Source organism: Rousettus aegyptiacus, unplaced genomic scaffold, assembly GCF_014176215.1.
Source record: "Rousettus aegyptiacus isolate mRouAeg1 unplaced genomic scaffold, mRouAeg1.p scaffold_m13_p_18, whole genome shotgun sequence".
NCBI lineage: Eukaryota > Metazoa > Chordata > Mammalia > Chiroptera > Pteropodidae > Rousettus > Rousettus aegyptiacus.
This window is the reverse complement of record NW_023416293.1, coordinates 9,609,759-9,628,209: the sequence shown is the minus strand read 5'-3', so window position 1 is coordinate 9,628,209 and position 18,451 is coordinate 9,609,759. Positions and strand designations below refer to the sequence as shown.

At 36.5% G+C, this 18,451-nt stretch overlaps 1 protein-coding gene across 1 annotated transcript in view; it reads left to right on the top strand.

The window, feature by feature from the left end:
- Positions 1 to 18,451, top strand: part of USH2A (usherin) — a 526,768-nt gene that overhangs the window by 46,640 nt on the left and 461,677 nt on the right. The window contains exons 4-8 of the mRNA XM_036235436.1: positions 10,354 to 10,417; positions 12,225 to 12,519; positions 13,358 to 13,542; positions 13,973 to 14,194; positions 15,180 to 15,273. Of these exons, the coding sequence (XP_036091329.1) occupies positions 10,354 to 10,417; positions 12,225 to 12,519; positions 13,358 to 13,542; positions 13,973 to 14,194; positions 15,180 to 15,273 (860 nt within the window). The remainder of the gene's footprint in view (positions 1 to 10,353; positions 10,418 to 12,224; positions 12,520 to 13,357; positions 13,543 to 13,972; positions 14,195 to 15,179; positions 15,274 to 18,451) is intronic.

The window sequence follows — 18,451 nt, the reverse complement described above, 5'->3', positions numbered from 1 at the left end:
AAAATGTTTTATTGCACCAAACGTTGCTTATAGTATTCAGTAGTACTATAAATTTGTCCATGATGCACTGTAGGTTGAAATGCCTTGTTTCTGTTCTGCTTCGATATATGCTTCAGAAAGATGGTGTGGACTGAATATTATATTCATTTTTAAACTGTGTAAAAAGAAATTTAACTTCTGATTAGAAAACATCATTGAAAAAGGGTTTATTTCAAATGTTATTTAATTTTTATTACCATTTTCTCCTTAAGTTCTGGGCATCGGAGAGCTACAGGAGAAAAGGATATTTAAAATTTTTTATCTTTATTCTATCAATTTATAGGTACAGTTGTACCTACTGTATCTTTTCTCTAATTAGAGATGGCACATAGACTGGCTCATTACTTCTGCCTAATGAGCCAGGCTCCATGCCACCTCTCTAATCAGAAAAGAGATAGATACAGAATGTTCCCATGGACTTATTATAAATCATTTTCTCTCTCCCGCTTGCTCCTTTTTTTTTAATCAAAAAATTAAGTCGCTGTCCTCCATACTTTTATCCATATCCAAGATGGTTTCATTCAGGAGAGGTAATTGTGCAAAAGACGACTGCGAGCCGGATTCAAGGTGCTCTCACGCAGCTCCTTGCTGGCTGGCTCTGCTCTGAGCAGACCCCGCCTCAAACACAGTGCTTTCCAGTGAAGGCCGGGAGGGGAGCGAGGCGCCTTTTCTTTCTTCCTCTGGTGGGGCTTAACTCGCTTCCCCGTTTCCGCACCCAAGAAGCACCAACTTTTCACACGAGAGTTGGCGAGCACAGACGTTTGCTCTGCGTCTCATCTCTAGCGTAACTTTCTGGAAAAGTGTGTTGCCGGTGGGTGGCATGTTCTGTTGCTGCAGGTCTCCCCTGGGAAATGAATCACTGGACCACAGGAGCGCTTTTCACAGAGCCTTGTGTGCAGCTCGATGGAAATATGCATGCATATAAGGTCTGTGTACCTATAATGTATACCAATACACATGTAAGGCACACACAGTAATGTATGTTTACATACATAATACAGATATAAGGCACACATAATAATGTATACATACATAATGCACACATAATGCATGCTTACATAATATACACGATGCACATTGTATGTATACATACATATACACATAACAGGTAATGATGTGCATATATAATGTATACATATTAATGAGCAAATGTGATTTGGTCAGGCTGATTTTTAAATACACGGATAGAAACACCTTACTTGGACCATCCATATTAACCAACACATGTCAGTTTATTTTTAGAGCATTTTCTTCCAGGCGTAAGTTACTTCAGGGCCCCGGGTTGGGCGTAAAGTCTAGAGGTGCCACCATAGCACATGAGTCTCTGAGGGGTCTTCCAAGGTCATCGTGGTAATAACTACAACAGCCCTTCAGATTTTGGATTTAAAAATACAAGACGATGAGTCAAAACTTTCACGGCTCTTTCTGAACTCATTTATCAACAATGCCCTCATTTCCCTTTGAACACGGAGATTTCTACATAATGTGTTTACAGTTGTTTACCACTTTCTTAAGAAGGTCATGGGTCATTAAGGAGTCGGTAAACATTTGTCGGCTCTCTGTGAAGGAGCGTGTGCAGGGGTAGAAGGGATGGTCATTTATAGCCGGCTCCAGCCTCCCTTCTCTGCTGTATTTTCTGTGTGTTTTATCTTACTACAACTGCTTGCTCTTCACTCTGGAGTTGAAATACTACTTTTAATTTCTACTAACATACGTAATCTCCACTGAGATTATACTAAAATTTTTCTGAAAGAATTTTCTGGAATTGGATCAAAAAAGAAATAGAAACACATAGAAATTGATGAATAAGGCAGGTGACTAGAAGAAGGGCATAGGAATAAGCTGCATGTAGGTGCAGAGGGGTTTAATTAAAGATAAAGTTGGCATTTCAGATCATCACGGAGGAGACAGCAATGCCCCCAGGACAGCTGGCCACGTGCATGACAAAAATGAAAGAAAGATAAATTAAATGTACTCCTCACAACCGCACTAAGTAAAAACCGTAGATGAAATAAAATTTAAATGTACAATATGCAATCCATAAGGCAGTCAAAGAAAATGAATGCAAATGTTTCCATAATCCTGGCATATCGAAGAATTTTATTAACATGATGCCGTGGCCGAACCATGGAAGGGACATTGAAACAGCTGACTAACAAGCTGAGAATTTTAAAACAAACATTGCTCATCATTTTGTGTTTCACTTGGCAAGGAATTCAAGAGAGAAAATACTCGTGTTGGAAAGAGTTTGGGATAACCGGGAAAACTGAAAAGTAAAAAATACGAAAGCTACTTAATCTAAGAATTCTACCGCGAGGACATTATCTCAAGAATGTAATTACATAAGGCCTCAACTGCTCGAAAATGTTCATTGTAGAATTATTTAGAATAGTAAATAATTGGAACCATTTAAAAACTTCAAAGGGAATGATTAAATTAATTAAAATTCATACCTACAAAGGAAAAATGCACCTTTAAGAGAAATGAAATGTGTCTATTTATAGAGACATGGCCATGGGTTCGCGATATATTATATGAATAAATCAAGAATGTGTAGTTTAATATACTCGAAATTTAGCATGGGTTGAGTAAATACAAATCTGCACTGGACATTTAACTGACTTTCCATACAAATTATTATTGTTATAATAATTAGTGCGTGAGACGCAAGGCATGAGATTTATAATCAGGCAGTTTGGGGTTTGAATCTCAAACCCAAGTTTCTGCTTCTTAAAAGCCAAGTGATTTTGGCAAAAAGTTTAACTTCTCAATCCAGTTTTCTAATTTGTTTCCTCATTTGTAAAATGTTTTATAATACTGTTTTCAAGGTAATTGTAGAACTTATAAATAATATATACTTGGTTCCTGTTAGATACTTAGTAAAATTTGATATCGTAAATATTAATGTTAATATTGTTTAGACCTTGAGTTTATTGCCTTCGTAAAACCTAAGCATTTTAAAATAATGTTCACGGGCTATATTTAACTTTTTGGCTCAAAATTGAAATTTTCTTAGGGTAAGAAGAAAAAACTATTCAATTTAGAGAAATGTGTTCGATGTTTAAAACTAGTGCATTTTACATAAGGAAACCTCATGAAATATATTTTTCCCTCTTTAAAATTAGCCCTTTCTGCTGCCTTCCATTGTTTCCTGAAAACCCTACATTCCACCCAGTCTTAATTCTCCTCAGCCCGAAGAATTTTCTTCTCCATTACCAAACATTTCGACTATTTTGTGCCTAGGCATAGTTTTTTCCGTCATAGTAATCCTGCTTGAGTTTTGCTCAGATACTTATTTTCATTACTTTTATTCATATTTTCATTATTTTTGAAAGCTCCAGATAATTCTCTCTTTGAACTTTTCTTTTTCTGTTCCATTTTCTTCTCTAATTTTTTTTAAATAATGTTTGTATTTTTCAATTATAGTAGACATACAATATCAGTTTCAAGTGTTCAACATAGTGATTAGACATTTATATAACTTACAAAGTGATCACCCCCATAGGTCTGGGATCCATATGACGCCATACATAATTAATATAATATTATTGACTATATCCCCTATCTATAGTTTACATTTCCCTATTTTTATAACTGGCAATTTTATCCGTCCCCGCAATTCTCTTCTATCTGAGGACCCTCAAAATATTTTTTATGAGTTCATTTCTGTTTCATTTGTTCATTAATTTTGTTTTTTAGATTCCACATATGTGTCAAATCATATGGTAGTTTTCTTTCTCTGACTTGTTTCACCTAGCATAATGCTGTCTAGGTCCATCCAGGTTGTCACAAATGGCAAGATTTCATTATTTTCATGGCTGAGTAATATTCCATTGCATATATGTGTCACTTCATTACCCACTTGTCTATTGATGGATACTTTGGTTGCTGCCATATCTCGGCTATAGCAAATAATGCTGCAGCAAACATAGGGGTGCTTATATCCTTTCAAATTAGTGTTTTGGATTTCTTCAGATAAATACCTAGAAGTGGAATAAGTAGATCATATAGTAGTTCTGGTTTGGATTTTTTCAGGGTCCTCCATGTTGTTTTCCACAGTGGCTGCGACAATTTGCAATCCTGCCAACAGTGTACGAGGGTTCACTTTTCTCCACACTCTTGCCAACACTTGTTGATTTATTGATGATAGGCATTCTGACCAGTGTGACGTGAGATCTCATTGTGGTTTTAATTTGCAATCCCTGATGATTAGTGGTGCTGAGCCTTCTATCATGTGTCTACTGGCCATTTGTATGTCCTCTTTGATTTTAGTTACATTTATGTTAGAGCATTGGCTAGTATCCCTCAAATCTTGGGCACATTTTTGTTTATTTGCCTTTGTTTTTTCTACTCTTTCTCAATATTTTTCTGTGGATATTCTCTACTGTCTTGAAATTCACTGATCCTTTTCTCTGTTGTATCTGGGCTGCTAGTAAGCCTAGGTGGAAAACTCTTCATTTTTAACATACTTTTCATTTCCAGCATTTTTATTTGGCTACTTTTTGGTATATTCTCTCTGTTCAAATTTCCTCATCTATTTTACACATACTGTCACCGTTTCCACTAGATCTTTTAATATTTTCATCTGAGATATTTTCAGCTCCCTATTTAGTTAATTTCAATTTCCTATTGACTGTCTCCTTACAAAGGGCCATGTGTTCTTCTTTGTATGTCTTAAAATATTTGTACTGTGTGTCAGACATTTTGTATAGAAATGGAACAGAGGGAAGTAATAATATATACCTCCAGAGACAAGAGCACGGCTGGCTCTCTCAGACCACTAGAGCAGGTGTGCGTGCGTGTGCGTGCGTGTGTGCTGGAGAGGAGTGAGTGCAACATTGGCGTCAAACATTTGAAGTTGGCCTGGAGGTGGGCTTTATTGCAGTTTTCATACTATTTAGCTCTCCACTCATTTAATTGAAGATAGAATCAAGATGAGTATAGCTCACTGCATTGGGGCTTCTATGGAATTCTCATAATAATAATGAGCAGCGGAAGATCAAGGAGAGTGAAAAGGTATAAAACTGAGAAGCACACATAGGATGGCCACCAAAGTGCAGTTTCAGACCAGTGATGGTGGGAGAAAAAGGGCTGTGGGTAATTTGAAATGAGCTTAAATGATGAGGGAAAGGAGGCCTGGGGGCAGACACTGGAGAAGGCTGGTCCCGAGAAGAAGGTGAGGAATTGGAGGACGTTGGCATAACACAAGGTTCTGGTTTCTGGTGGTTGTTTATGACTTTTGAGCATTTTGTAGCCATCTGTTAAATATATTGCATCATAACTTGCTTTTTGGGATCTTAAGTACTATTCTGGAGATGAATTTTCAGACTTTTCTCAATTCAAAGAATCTTATAATGGTCTATTGTATGATTGTGTATGAGTGTACAGTGAATGCATGCATTTTTTGTTACTGTTGTCCGCAGTGGTTATTTCATTTGGACTTTTATTTCCCTCTTTTGGTTCTGTGAGAGCCAAATTATACACTTATCCTTTTCTATTGGTGTCTAGAAACAATATTAACAATAACAACATAAACAAAACAACTTCTTCTAATTATTTTTGCTGTGAAGTCTTCACCGTTGTGAGCATTGAAATATGATGACTCCATTTTAGTCATCATATTTTGAAGTTCTAGGTTTTTATGATTTGTTTTTGTAATGTTTCAGAATAAAATGTTTGTTATTTTTAGTATCACACTGAAGTAAATAGGGATCAGATAATTAACCTGACCCCATCATGAATAATTTTAATTTCAATTTGAATTCTCGATAGAAATGACAGGTCCTTATCTAAGTTTGTTTGAGCGGCATGGATTTTTTATTCCACCACATTGAGAGTTTTTCTTACATATGTGAATCTATTAATGGGAATGTCCAAATGCTCTGTCTTTAGGCTTTGTTATTTTCAAGAAATTAAGATCCTCAGTTTGAGATATTAGATATTTTTTCCAAAACTTTGGCAATTATCTTGTTGCTTTAACCCATGGATTGATATTGCTAAAGTTTGCTATGTCAGTTATTATACTTTTATTTATTTTTTGATTCACAAAGACAGATCGTCTTAATAACTTGTTGCTTTTTCCACTTATTTGACTTTATCATTGATAGTAACATCTAACTTTCAAAAATAACTTTAAAATGTCAGTCCTCTACGTCAGTTATTTTTCCTGATAGTGGACATTCATGGCTTTGAAATTTCAAAATGTTTTTAAGCAATTTTTAAAAACTCTTAAAGATCTCATATTCTGTATTTACATGTATCATTCTCGTGTGCGTTTTCATACTTATAAGGCTGAGGCATATAAAATTGTCTATTTAAAAAGATTCAACCTAATATATGTGTCCTTAAATGATATATATTATCATGCTGTTAAAATTTACATAAGTGACTTTTTAGTGTATTTTTGACGAGGCTTTTTCATAAGAATTGTTTTAAGAATTATTTGGTTTGAGGTATGGTTCCTTCATTTTAGCTTTTCAAGATTGAATTTTATGAACCAAAGCATATATTATTTATTTATTTTCATGCTGAAAGTTAGTTTTCTCTTTTTACAATTTATAAAATTCTGCAAGTAACATATTTTAAGTTTCTTCCTGTATACATTTGTTTTTACATCTTTCCAATTCAGAGAACGTTTTTCTGCTTACTTGCCCTGGCTTGTACCTCAAGACAATGCTAAATAGAAGTGGCCCAGTGAAGACTGGTGTCTTGCTCTTGACCGTAGGGGAAAAGCGTTTAGTCTTTTACCACTTAGTATGATGTTAGCTGTTGATTTATGTAAATGACTCTTATAAAATGAAGAAGGTCCCTTCTTTCATAGTGTGATGAGTGTTTTTATAATGAAAGAGTGTTGGAATTTGCCAAGTGTTTTTTTTGTTTGTTTTTTGGGTTTTTTTTGCATCTATGGAGATGATATTTTGCCCTTTATTCTGTCAATATTGTGCATTATTTGATTTTCACATGTACTAACCTTGTGTCAATGGCATAAATCCAGTTGCTTGTGATATATAATGCTTTTTTTTTTTATGGGATCGGATTCAATTTATTAGTATTCTGTTGCAGATTTTTGCATCAGTATTCTTAAGACATATTGATTTGTATCTTTTCTTGTGATACATTTATTGGTTGTGGAATCTGGGTAAGATGACGTCATAGAATGAGTTGGGAAGTGTTTCTTCGATTTTTTTGGAAGAGCTTTGTAAAGGATCGATGCTGTGTTTTCTTCAAATGTTTAGATGGATTCGCTGGTAAAGACATTTGGTCCTGGATTTTTTTTTTTGTGGAAAAAATTTCATTACTACTTTAATCTACTTAGATTGTCTAGTTCTTCTTAAGGATGTTTCACTAGTGTCTTTCTAAGAATTTATCCATATTTTTCAGGCTATTTAATTGTGAGCATACAGTTGCTCATAGAATTCCCTTATGGTCTTCTTGTGTCTGAGTGGTCAGGCATAATGTCTCTTCTTTGATTCCTGATTTTAATAATCTGAATCTTCACTTTTCTTGGTCAGTTTAGCTAAAGGTTTGTCAGATTTACTCAGTTTTCCTGTTTCGCTGATTTCGGTGTGCCACCAGTTGTAATGTGGACGTACAGCTTCTTCCCAAGCATTACCTATTTCCTCTATTGACACACTGAGGTCTTTCTGGTATGAATTACATCTATTTCCTTGATCAGTTTATATAATTTAAACCTTCTGTTGCCATACGAATATTTTTTCAAAGAATATTTATACAATATTTATTCTAGTCAGTATCTGTTGTTAAAAATGAACAACTAGCAAAAGAATGAGTAATATTTACCCTTATTACTGTATTTTTTACGTTCTAATATACTATATAAATTAATCATTTATTATGTTCATCTAGCTGCTTGAACGCAGGCTCCATAAAAGTAAGTAGGTATTTTTTGTTTGTTTAGGTTTTATCGTACCTGTTTTATAAATGAGTATATATCCGGAACCTGTGAAAGTCCCTAGCACAAAATAGGCTCCCCGTACATATTGGTTGAATGAATGAATGCATGAAAGAATGAAGCCACTCTGACAATTTAAAACTACGATTCAGGCCTTGACAAATCGCATCGTTCATCATTTTTTGCTGTATTCATTTATATAACATCTTTTAAACTCACAAGTGATTATCTTTTGTTACAGTCTATATTTTCTGGATGCTTTGAGATTGAACATTCCCTAGAGATGCTACGTAAGACATTTGAGATGACTTTTTATACTGAGGGGAAAAAAACTGAAAAACATGGAATACATGTTATAATTTTATATTTTCTCTTTGATTATGTTAACAGACATTGGGAACAATGACTGTATTAGTTGCCTGGGCCTCTATAACAAAGTTCTACCAACTAGGTGGCTTACAACAGACATTTATTGTCACAGTTCCGGAAATTAAGGCGTCAGTAGGGCCATGCCCTCTTTGAAACCTGTAGGAGCGAATCCTTCTTTGCCTCTGATTGACTTCTTTTGGCGGCCATCCGTCCTTGGTATTCCTTGGGTTGTAGCTGCATCACTCCAACCTCTGCCTCTCTTGTCGCACGGCCTTCTCATGCGGAGTTTTCCTCCTGTAATAAGGACACTAGTTGTATTTGTAAAGGCCCACCTTAATGCTATCACTTTGACTCGATTACTTCTGCAAAGACCGTGTACAAATTAGGTCACGTTCATAGGTCCTAGGGGATAAGACGTCAATGTGTGTGTCTGTGGGGGACACAGTTCAACCCATAATAAGGACTTTTATATTCGGAAGGTATTTCCTGATGGCGAAGTATGCTTTGAGTGTGGTGAGAACTTCCTGTCGCTCCATTAGTCAGTGCTGCCAAAAGCAGTATCAGTGTTGCTAAGCTTTTGTGTGTCCCCAACTAGCACTAATGTGAATACTTTAATTGTTCCAAATATCTTGCTCCCTTATTTCTACCATACTCTACTTTCACTTATTCAGATGGCCAGTACCTTGATTCCTCTTTTCTCCTGGTCAATCACCTCTTACCTGGTTTCACTTCCTTGTCCAATTAAGTCCTGTGGTACATCACGTCTACTCCCTGATTACTGGAGAGGGAGCACCTGCTGATGTATCGGTGCAGCTGGTGGAAATGTTCACACTCGAAAATAACTATTCATATGTAAAACAGTGTTAGTTTTTCTTATATATACCCTTATATAAATCTTATATAAATCTGTATACACACCTGTACACATGCATATATCGTTTTTAATGTCCCGAAGTCTCACCCTTCTCTGCTAATTCATCTCCTGCTTCTGAGAGCAATATCAGACTACCGGGTGTGCTGATTTCACTCCTCATCTTGTATTCATCAGACACATCTTCACTCTGTTCTAGTTTCTTCCAAGGCACCACCAAGGAACTGCAGCAGAGACAGGTGAAACATTAAGATAAAAAACAAACAAACAAAAACATTTCAGCAAATGGTCATTTGCTGAATTGGCCACTGCTCTACATTATTGTCATTATAAATTATATCACATCTCTTAGTGTCTCCATGATCCAAACTGTAGAATTTTGCCATTTTTCATCAAATTTTTCTCACTATTAACATTAAACATAGAGGTGTTAGGTTTTTTTCTTCCCACTCTATTGGACTTGCCTGTTACTACATCTTAAATATTTGCTAAATGAATTAATAAAATAACATGCGGTTTAAGGTTGAGATCTACCTATACCTTGAAAGGACACCTAATTTAACACGGACTAGGCTTTGACCTGGCTTGTCTCAGGAAAATTCTTATATGGTGTTGAAATTTGGAGACTGAACTAGGACACCATTGATAAATATAACTTAGACTCATGAGTAGGAAGCTTTCACGTTATCCTTATTTATGAGAGATTTTCTAGACTGGGCATTAATCTAAGTTTGGGGAGCATCCAAACTGACGTTCTGGAGCTCAGAGGTCGCACAGGTGGATTGAAAGAATGGGGACTCTTCCTCTTGGCCGTGAGTGCAAATGCTCTGAACGTTGCAGTTGAAAACAAATGACAACCAAATTTTGGGTACGAGTCTGATTTGGGGAGGACTTCCGGAGAGATCAAAAGTTGGGTCAGTAGGGCGACTGGTCAAAGTGTTCACTTTAAGTCCTCTAACGTTCGTGGAGATAATTACGATTGTTGTTATTCATGTGGAATTATCAAACTATGTATATATTGGTCTAAAAATTTAAAAAGTCTGTGATATACAAATGATTAAAATGTTATACCTTCAAAGTGATTTCACTTGAATATTTGTCAGCTATTTTTTGGTAAACAGATTTCTTATATTATGTGTATATATATATATGCATTCTGCAGGTCTGGAGCAGTTTGTTGGAAGAATGCAAGATTTTCGATTATACCAAGTGGCACTTACAAACAGGTAAGCAGGTGTGGTATTGTAAAGCTCAAAAAGCATAAGAATAAATGCCACATCTACTTAAATAAGAGTAGCATGAAGATTATAACATTTTTCGCCTGTACAGCATTTGGCTAACATCACCTACCTAATGTTTATGGTGTTTGCTTTGGCTTAGTCCGTGGTTGTTATTCACTAGAGCTACTCTAGCAGGTAACTCTTCATCATGTGAAATTGATCAAATTTCTTCCAAAAAAGGTAAATGTTCTATATGAAGTAGTTTCTGATACTTAAACTGCTATATCTCTACCTTTTAAATTCCCTTTGCTGAATTTGTAGAACAAAAATGATTATAGGAAAGTCTCAAGAGACTGGTCTATTATGAATAACTTCAAGTGTTGTGTTATTTATTTCCAGTAAGGAAATAATTATTTAGACTTGGACTAGCTGTAGTAAAGGAGTGCCTCATCTTGAGAATAGGTTGGGACTCTATCTTGGGGGTTCTTGAAGGCATATGGATTCCCTCTTTGTTCAGAAAATGTTCCAGTGGCATTCCGCATAAAACATTCTCCCAAGTGTCTTTTCTATTTTGTGATTTGATGATATAAGAGTATATTGTATGGATGAATTGATCTTTACTTCTATTAAAGATTTTAAAAAGTCCGTATTTTTCAATGGAGATAGATGAGCATGGCGAATTTACAAAGGGCAGCGCGAGTTCTTGTGAATTTGAGAACCATCACTCTCGAGGTGCCGCCATGGTCAGTGGGGTATCCATTAGCAATGTTTACTAATCCATGTAACAAGAGGTGCCTGAATAAAGGGTGCTATGGCACTGGAAAACATAATTGGGGAGACTTACCGCCATCAGCCTCACTACTTTTTAAATCACTTTTGTCTAAAAATTCTGAAGAGCAATGTTACGGTAATTCCGGAGGGGAATAAAAGGTTTCACCGAAGGGTCACTTCTGGTCCCATGCAGAATCTGGTATCAACTGAAAAAAAAAAAAGATTTAAAGAAGGTGTAACTGTGTTTTAGTAAATGGAAAATCTTCCTGACTCAGCCGTTGACTCACCGGGGTCTAAGAGGACGCTGACTTCCCTAGTTACACCTGACTACTGGCCTTGGCCGACCTAAAATGTCTGGAAAGGTGTTAGTTGGAAGCATTCCCAGAAACAGAATGACTAATTTTGATCTAGAACAGGTATAAGGCCCTTAATGGAAAAATTAAATATATCTGCCTGGAATTGGCATTCTTCTTTGACTGTTGGCAGCTGCCATATGATCTGAAGCCATTGAGGCATTTTCGGATGCCAGAATCTGTACTGATGAGTCACAGGAAACCATTGACAAATGGCCTTGGCCTCAGTCCCTTCACCTAAATCAGCAGTAGATAAGTATAACTTTATTTTCTTACTCCCCGTGGGTGAACTGAAGACTTTGTCCATAACTCTCCCTGCTTTCAATATATTATTCATTCTCAGTCGGAAGTCAGTTTAACAATCTAAGTGAATGTTACCTTTCTTCAAGCAGGCACAGTAAAATATTGTATTAGTTAAATATTTTGATAAGCAGACAAGGGCTTGTACATGCTTCATGATGTAAAATGCCGACACTGAAGAATTTACTGTTTGTAAAATTAGTATGTTTCATTTTGTGAGAATAAGTATGTGTAGTTGGCCAGAAATGAGTTTTTGTTTAAACGTTACGAAAGCTAAATGGATACTAATGAAAACATTACAATATATAGCGATATTCAACTGTAGTACCTCTTAGAAGTTCTGTCGGCGTTGAACGGCTGTCCTCACTGTCTGCCCTTGACCTCCACAGGGAGATTATGGACATCTTTTCTGGAGGGCTGCCCACGCTGCATGTCCAGTCACACTGCCGCTGTCCAGGCAGCCACCCTCGGGTCCACCCTTCGGACCAGAGGTACTGCATTCCCAGTGATGCGCAAGACTCAACCCGTGACAGGGTGTCACGGCTGAATCCTGAGGCCCACCCTCTTTCTTTCATCAACGACAACGATATTAGTACCTCGTGGGTTTCACGCGTGTTCACAAGCATTGCCCAACTCAACGAAGGAGTGACTATTACAGTAGATTTGGAGAATGGACAGTATCAGGTAATTTGAAATGATGGAGTATCTATTTGTTTCCTGTAGCTGCTGCACAAATTTACGGGCTTAGAACAATATAAACGTATTTTCTGATGGCTCTGAAGATCAGAAGTGGGGATCACCATTGGCGGGGTCTCGTCTCTTCCATCTTGGGGTGTTCCTTGGCTTTGTGGTAGCACTCCAACTTCTGCTTCCATCTTCCCTTGACCTTCTTGCTCCTCCTTTTCTTGTGAGGACTGCCCTACATCCGCCATTATCTCATCCCGAGATCTTTTAACTTACTTACATCTAAAAGATCCTGTTTCCAAATAAAGTCACGTTCGCAGGTACTAGGAATTAGAACTTGGCCATCCAGTCGGGTCCATAATTCAACCTACTACGAGGTAAAACTTGAACATTATAATGTATGAATTAAAAGTACCTAAAGGAAGGCATGCAGGGGGCTAATTTTTTAGAGATTTGTATCAAAATTATGAAATAGTGAAACATTCTTCTTTAATATTAAGTACCACAAATTAATAAAAACAGATACTTATTTTAAATAACTACAGAATATACATGATTATTTGATGGAAGTAATGGTTTTTTTCCCATGTCTTTATATCTAACTTAATATTAATTTCCACTTTATAAAATTTCTAGAAGAGTGACAGAAATGCAATGATACAACGTGTTGCTTTTCCGATAGGGTTATGAAATTTCTGGATGTCTAGTAAAGCTCTGGTAGTTGTCACTATGAGGAAGTAAGCCACCATATTTAAATTGAACAATTCTACCATTTGATTTAGACTGATGGAGCCAAACTTAAGACTTCAGTAACCGTAATTAACTTATTTATTTTTAGGTGTTTTATATTATCATTCAGTTCTTTAGTCCACAACCTACAGCGATAAGGATTCAGAGGAAGAAGGAAGCTGGGCTAGACTGGGAAGACTGGCAGTATTTTGCTAGAAATTGTAGTACTTTTGGAATGAAAAACAGTGGAGATTTGGAAAATCCTGATTCTGTCAACTGTCTTCAGCTTTCCAAGTATGAATACTTTTTGAAACAAATTCTTTTAAAGGCATTTGAGTTAATTTTACTAGATTGATGGGTTAGTAATAATCTTCAAGTAAACTAATTCACCATGCTGGTAGAGACTCCTCAACCATCTCAAAGTAGATTCTTTTAGAATTTTTCCCCAAAATGAGGTTTAAAATTCTCATAAAAGACTTCATAGTCTAACTTGTTCTTTATAATCCAATTTTCATATTTTTAAGCAAGTTATCTATAGTAATAGAATTTTTATGTCCAGGAAATGCTTTAGTATATATTTTCTGTGATGCTATTTTATATCACTTGCATCTGGACTATGTTTTTCCAGAGTGAAGAATTTAAGCTGTTATTAATATAGTATTATAATATGTTTTGTGAAAAATATGGTTAGCTTTTCATGATTTAAAATTTCTTTCATCAACAGTTTTACTCCATACTCCGGAGGCAATGTCACATTTAGTATCCTAACGCCTGGGCCAAATCATCGTCCTGGATACAATGATTTCTACAACACCCAGTCTCTTCAAGAGTTTGTAAAAGCCACACAAATAAGATTTCATTTCCATGGACAGTACTATACCACCGAGATGCCCGTCAGCGTCAGACACAGATACTACGCAGTCAACGAAATTACCATAACTGGGAGGTAAGGTTTCGGTTGCAGTATGCTTTTCACTGTGGTTTGTTTTCAAGATTTTTGCCTTACTTGTTTAGAGCAAGCCAGATCTACAAGGTTCAGGTATTAAGATGGTTTCCTACTCTGAGATTTTGAGGAGATTGGTATCTGAGGTTTTTCTCTCTATAAATATCGCATTGTGATAGAATCAGTTTGCAAAGGCTGTTGGGTTTAGAATTGATGATACTGTGGATCTGATTTAGAAATAATTTACCCTATAGTTAGGTTGGTCCTGGAATGTAATGTCTGAGTATTCTTGAAATCAAAGGGAAGAAACAGGATTTGGAATTACAGCTATAGTGCCCGCTCATGTATAAGTATAGGTATTTATTTTCCTTTAAAAGAAAAATCTAATATGCCTTAATTCATAAATATCTAACCATAATTGAAAACATAGTGCACAGTATTTAAGTAAATAAGGAGCTAAGGAGTTAGCGGGCAGCACACTCTCCGGTGTGCATACGGCACCCGGGCAGACTGTGTTTAGAACTGGCTGTGTGAGAACAACATGCCCTGGAAAGAAAGTGTATCTTTAAAACCTGACTTCCGATCTGTAAGTGTTATCGGTAATATCAGCATAATAAAAAAATACTATTGTTCACCCTCTAATTTTGGAAAACAAATGGAAATTTGTCACCTTCCTTCTGCAGTTGACTCTAAACTTATAGCCTTAACTGTGTCTTGAATAGTTTAAGGAAATGTTTTCTTCTGGAGAATGTGCCACACAGTTTCTGTAGGTGTAAACGACTTGGAAATTACCTTCCCAGTCAGTCAGTGTGGGTCGGCGATTGACGATATGCCTTCCAATACTTAAGGATTAAAGGCAGATGGATGTGCGTTGATTAAGCTACTCACCCCCCTTGCCGAGTTCACAAAGTAGCTGTGCTCAGAGGTTCTTAGACGGTCACGGTGGAGCCGATGTTTCTCAGGTGCTGTGTGATGCTCCTGTTCGCAGATGCCAGTGCCACGGACACGCCCATCACTGCGACACGAAGAGCCAGCCATACCGGTGCCTCTGTTCCCAGGAGAGCTTCACCGAGGGACCGCACGTGAGTGCTGTTTCACGCCCGGAAACCTCAAAAACGGGGGTGGGGAGAAATGGCGGTTATAAAGTCTTTAAACTTTATTTTAGCCTATCTTCTGGGAATGGCTAAGAATAAATTGATATGACCCTTAAATGCCAATTATTTCAGGAAAAAAAATGCATAGAGAAAAAAACGCTGTCGATAATGTTGAAAATTTCATTTTTTAGAAATAAACTCAGAACTAACTTCTAAAATTAAACTCAGTATTTTTCCTCTTTATCAGACTTATCCATAGTTTATATAAAACAAGAAAAACTAGAACTTTAAGGTGTCTGGAAAGGTGGCGCTAAAAAAATGGGGGATGTCTGACTCCTATATCCAAAGGTTATTTATGCAAAGATTTCTATATAAAAAATGCCTTTAGATACAGAGAGAGCTTCACATATTTGCATTGATCAGGTTTAATTCAATACCAATATCAGTAATTTTAATTAATTTTAAAATTTATGGTAAAAACGACCTAGATGTTACATTACTTTAGTTTGTCATGATGGTCAGAGGACATTTTATAGTTGAGGTAGAAATTTACAGCTTTAGGAAAAAGAAATAAATGGGGGAAAAATGTTGATAGAACTAACTAGCGTCCACATCACTATCAGCAGTTATGAAAGAGGATGCAAGCCCCAGTCACAACCAAACCTACCAGTATTAAAAATAGTGAGAAGTCTTCAGTAAATGGCTTGAGGCGATTGGCTGCCAATTTAGAGCCCTACCTCATGGCATGCACAGAAATCGAGGTGCCTTAAAGATTTAAATGTAAAAATAACTGTAAACTTATTAAAGTTTGGAACATGGTTCTAAATCTAAAGCAGAGGAGGCCTTTATAAGCAAAACATGAAATACAAAGAAACGTAATAGGAGCCATGAAGGAAGTTATTGACATGTTACATACATCCTTAAAATAATGTGTAGTTTAAGGACTAACAGAACCACAGTGTGATGATAAGTGATAGGAAATAGTTCCATAGTAGCAAGTAAAGAGTTAAGATCACTTTAAAAAAATGAAACACTCTTCTCTCTGACTCACAGCACTTATGACGCCAAGTGTGTGGGTTTTTCTACAGCAAGCATTTCTCCAGGTCTTTTTGGACACCAACTAGGCGTCCTACAGTTTAACTCCATTGTGACACCATGTGTTCACAAGCTCAGTTCCACGAGACAGCCCAGGCTTCGGATGCAAAGTGCAAAAGAGGGTCCCCAGGTTAACAAAAACTTTTTTGTCTGACTTAGCTACATACTGGGGGTTTCTGTACTCTCCTCTTTGGATTCCATAATCTGCTAGAATGGGTCTCTGAACTCGAGACCAGATTACCCTTTATTACTAAAGGACGCAACTCAAGAATGGCTGGATGGAGGGGGCACACAGGGCGGTGTACGCAGGAAGAGGACAGAGCATCTGTGCTCTCTTTGAGCTCACCATTCTCCCAGCACCTTGAGATGTTTGGCAGTCTGCAAGCTAGAGGTTTTATGAATGCTTCATAATGTAGGCATGATTGACTAAACCATCGACCATTGGTGATTGAACTCAACCTCCATTATCCTCCCTGGAAATCCAGGGGTAGAGCTGACAGTTCCAGCCCTCTAATGACATGGTCGGTTCCTCCTGGCCACTGGCCCACATACTTACAGGGATTCCCAAAATCACCTCATTAACAAATCGGGTGAGGTTGGAAGGGGGTTGTTATGAGTTATAAAAGATGTTGCTTTCACGTTTATCACTCGAGCTATTTCAGGGACAGAATCGAAATATAACAAAAGAGTCCTCTACCACTCTTATCACTTGGGAAATTACAAGAGATTTAGGAGCTGTGTACCAGAGACCAAATATATATTTCTTATGTCACAATCTCTCATACACAAACGACACCTAAAAATAATCGAAATACAACAACCTAAGGACAAGGTGAAGATAAAGGAACAAGCAATTTACAAAGGAAGAACTGATAATTAACACCTGAAAGGTTACCCAACCTTAGTTTTAACCAGGAAAGTGCAAATCATAAAATAATGTTTCGAACCTATCGAATTAACAAAGTGTAAAGGTTTAGATTGATAACATTTAGGATATATGAGAATATGAACTTCTCTACATTACTGATGGGTCTGCAAATTGGTACAACGGTTTTGGAGGATAATTGAGCTACACCTATTAAAATTAAAGTTGTAAATACAGTAAGCTACATTAGATGTTCTAAAAATCAGTTCTTCAATGATAAGAATGGTTATATCTTTTGTTACATAAGCATGTGTATTATGTTAACATATCTTAGCTTTTCAAATATTAGCACCGGCTCAGCCCCCTGTGACTGGTGAACTTCCCTGCCTTCTAGACTTAGCCCTATAGTCACTTCTCTGTGTGGTTTATTTTATATCATGGAGCATCTTGTTTTTTAAAAACTATCGGTACAGGTTTTGGTGAGCTTCATTTCTGTTTTTTGAGATTCTTAATCTGATCTGATTTGTTTTTGACTTCAACATTAATGCATATAGTTCAACATTAAGGACATTTCCTAAAATGAAGACTTACTGCGGCACGCTTAAGATGTAGTCCTGAGCCTCAGTTTCAACTTAGTCTTTGATCTAGTTACCTGCTCTTTTTTTGTGTGTATTCAAATGAAATTTTTCACATCCTAATTCAAATGTTCCTTTGAACTTATTCTCCTCAGATAACTGCTTTATGTTGCCGATCTTTTTATTTATCAGCTAGTCGTTAAGGCTAAACGTATAATCTCTTTGAAAGAAGGGATTTTTTACATTCTGATTTCTAATATTTGGAGTCCATGAATTTAGTTTGAATAATATGAGGAAAAAAACTTGAAAAGCATTGATTTTAATGTTTGATTATAAAGCTGATATTGTCATAGAAAGGAAATAGGATTAAATCAATCAATTCACTTATTGTGCTTAAATTTTTGACAATTTGTTCTTGATTTTAAAGTTAAAGTGATATTTATTCTATTTTTCCTAGTCTTTTCTTTTTGATATTTTATGATGGACGCTTCTCCCCTTTACTTGCAGTGATATCTTATTAATCTCACCTCTTCTCCCCCAACCCACTAATAACCAATTAAAAATTCTGTGTGATGAATTTTGTAGGACACCTTGATCTGAATCTATGTAGTATATGCACACTAAAAACTGG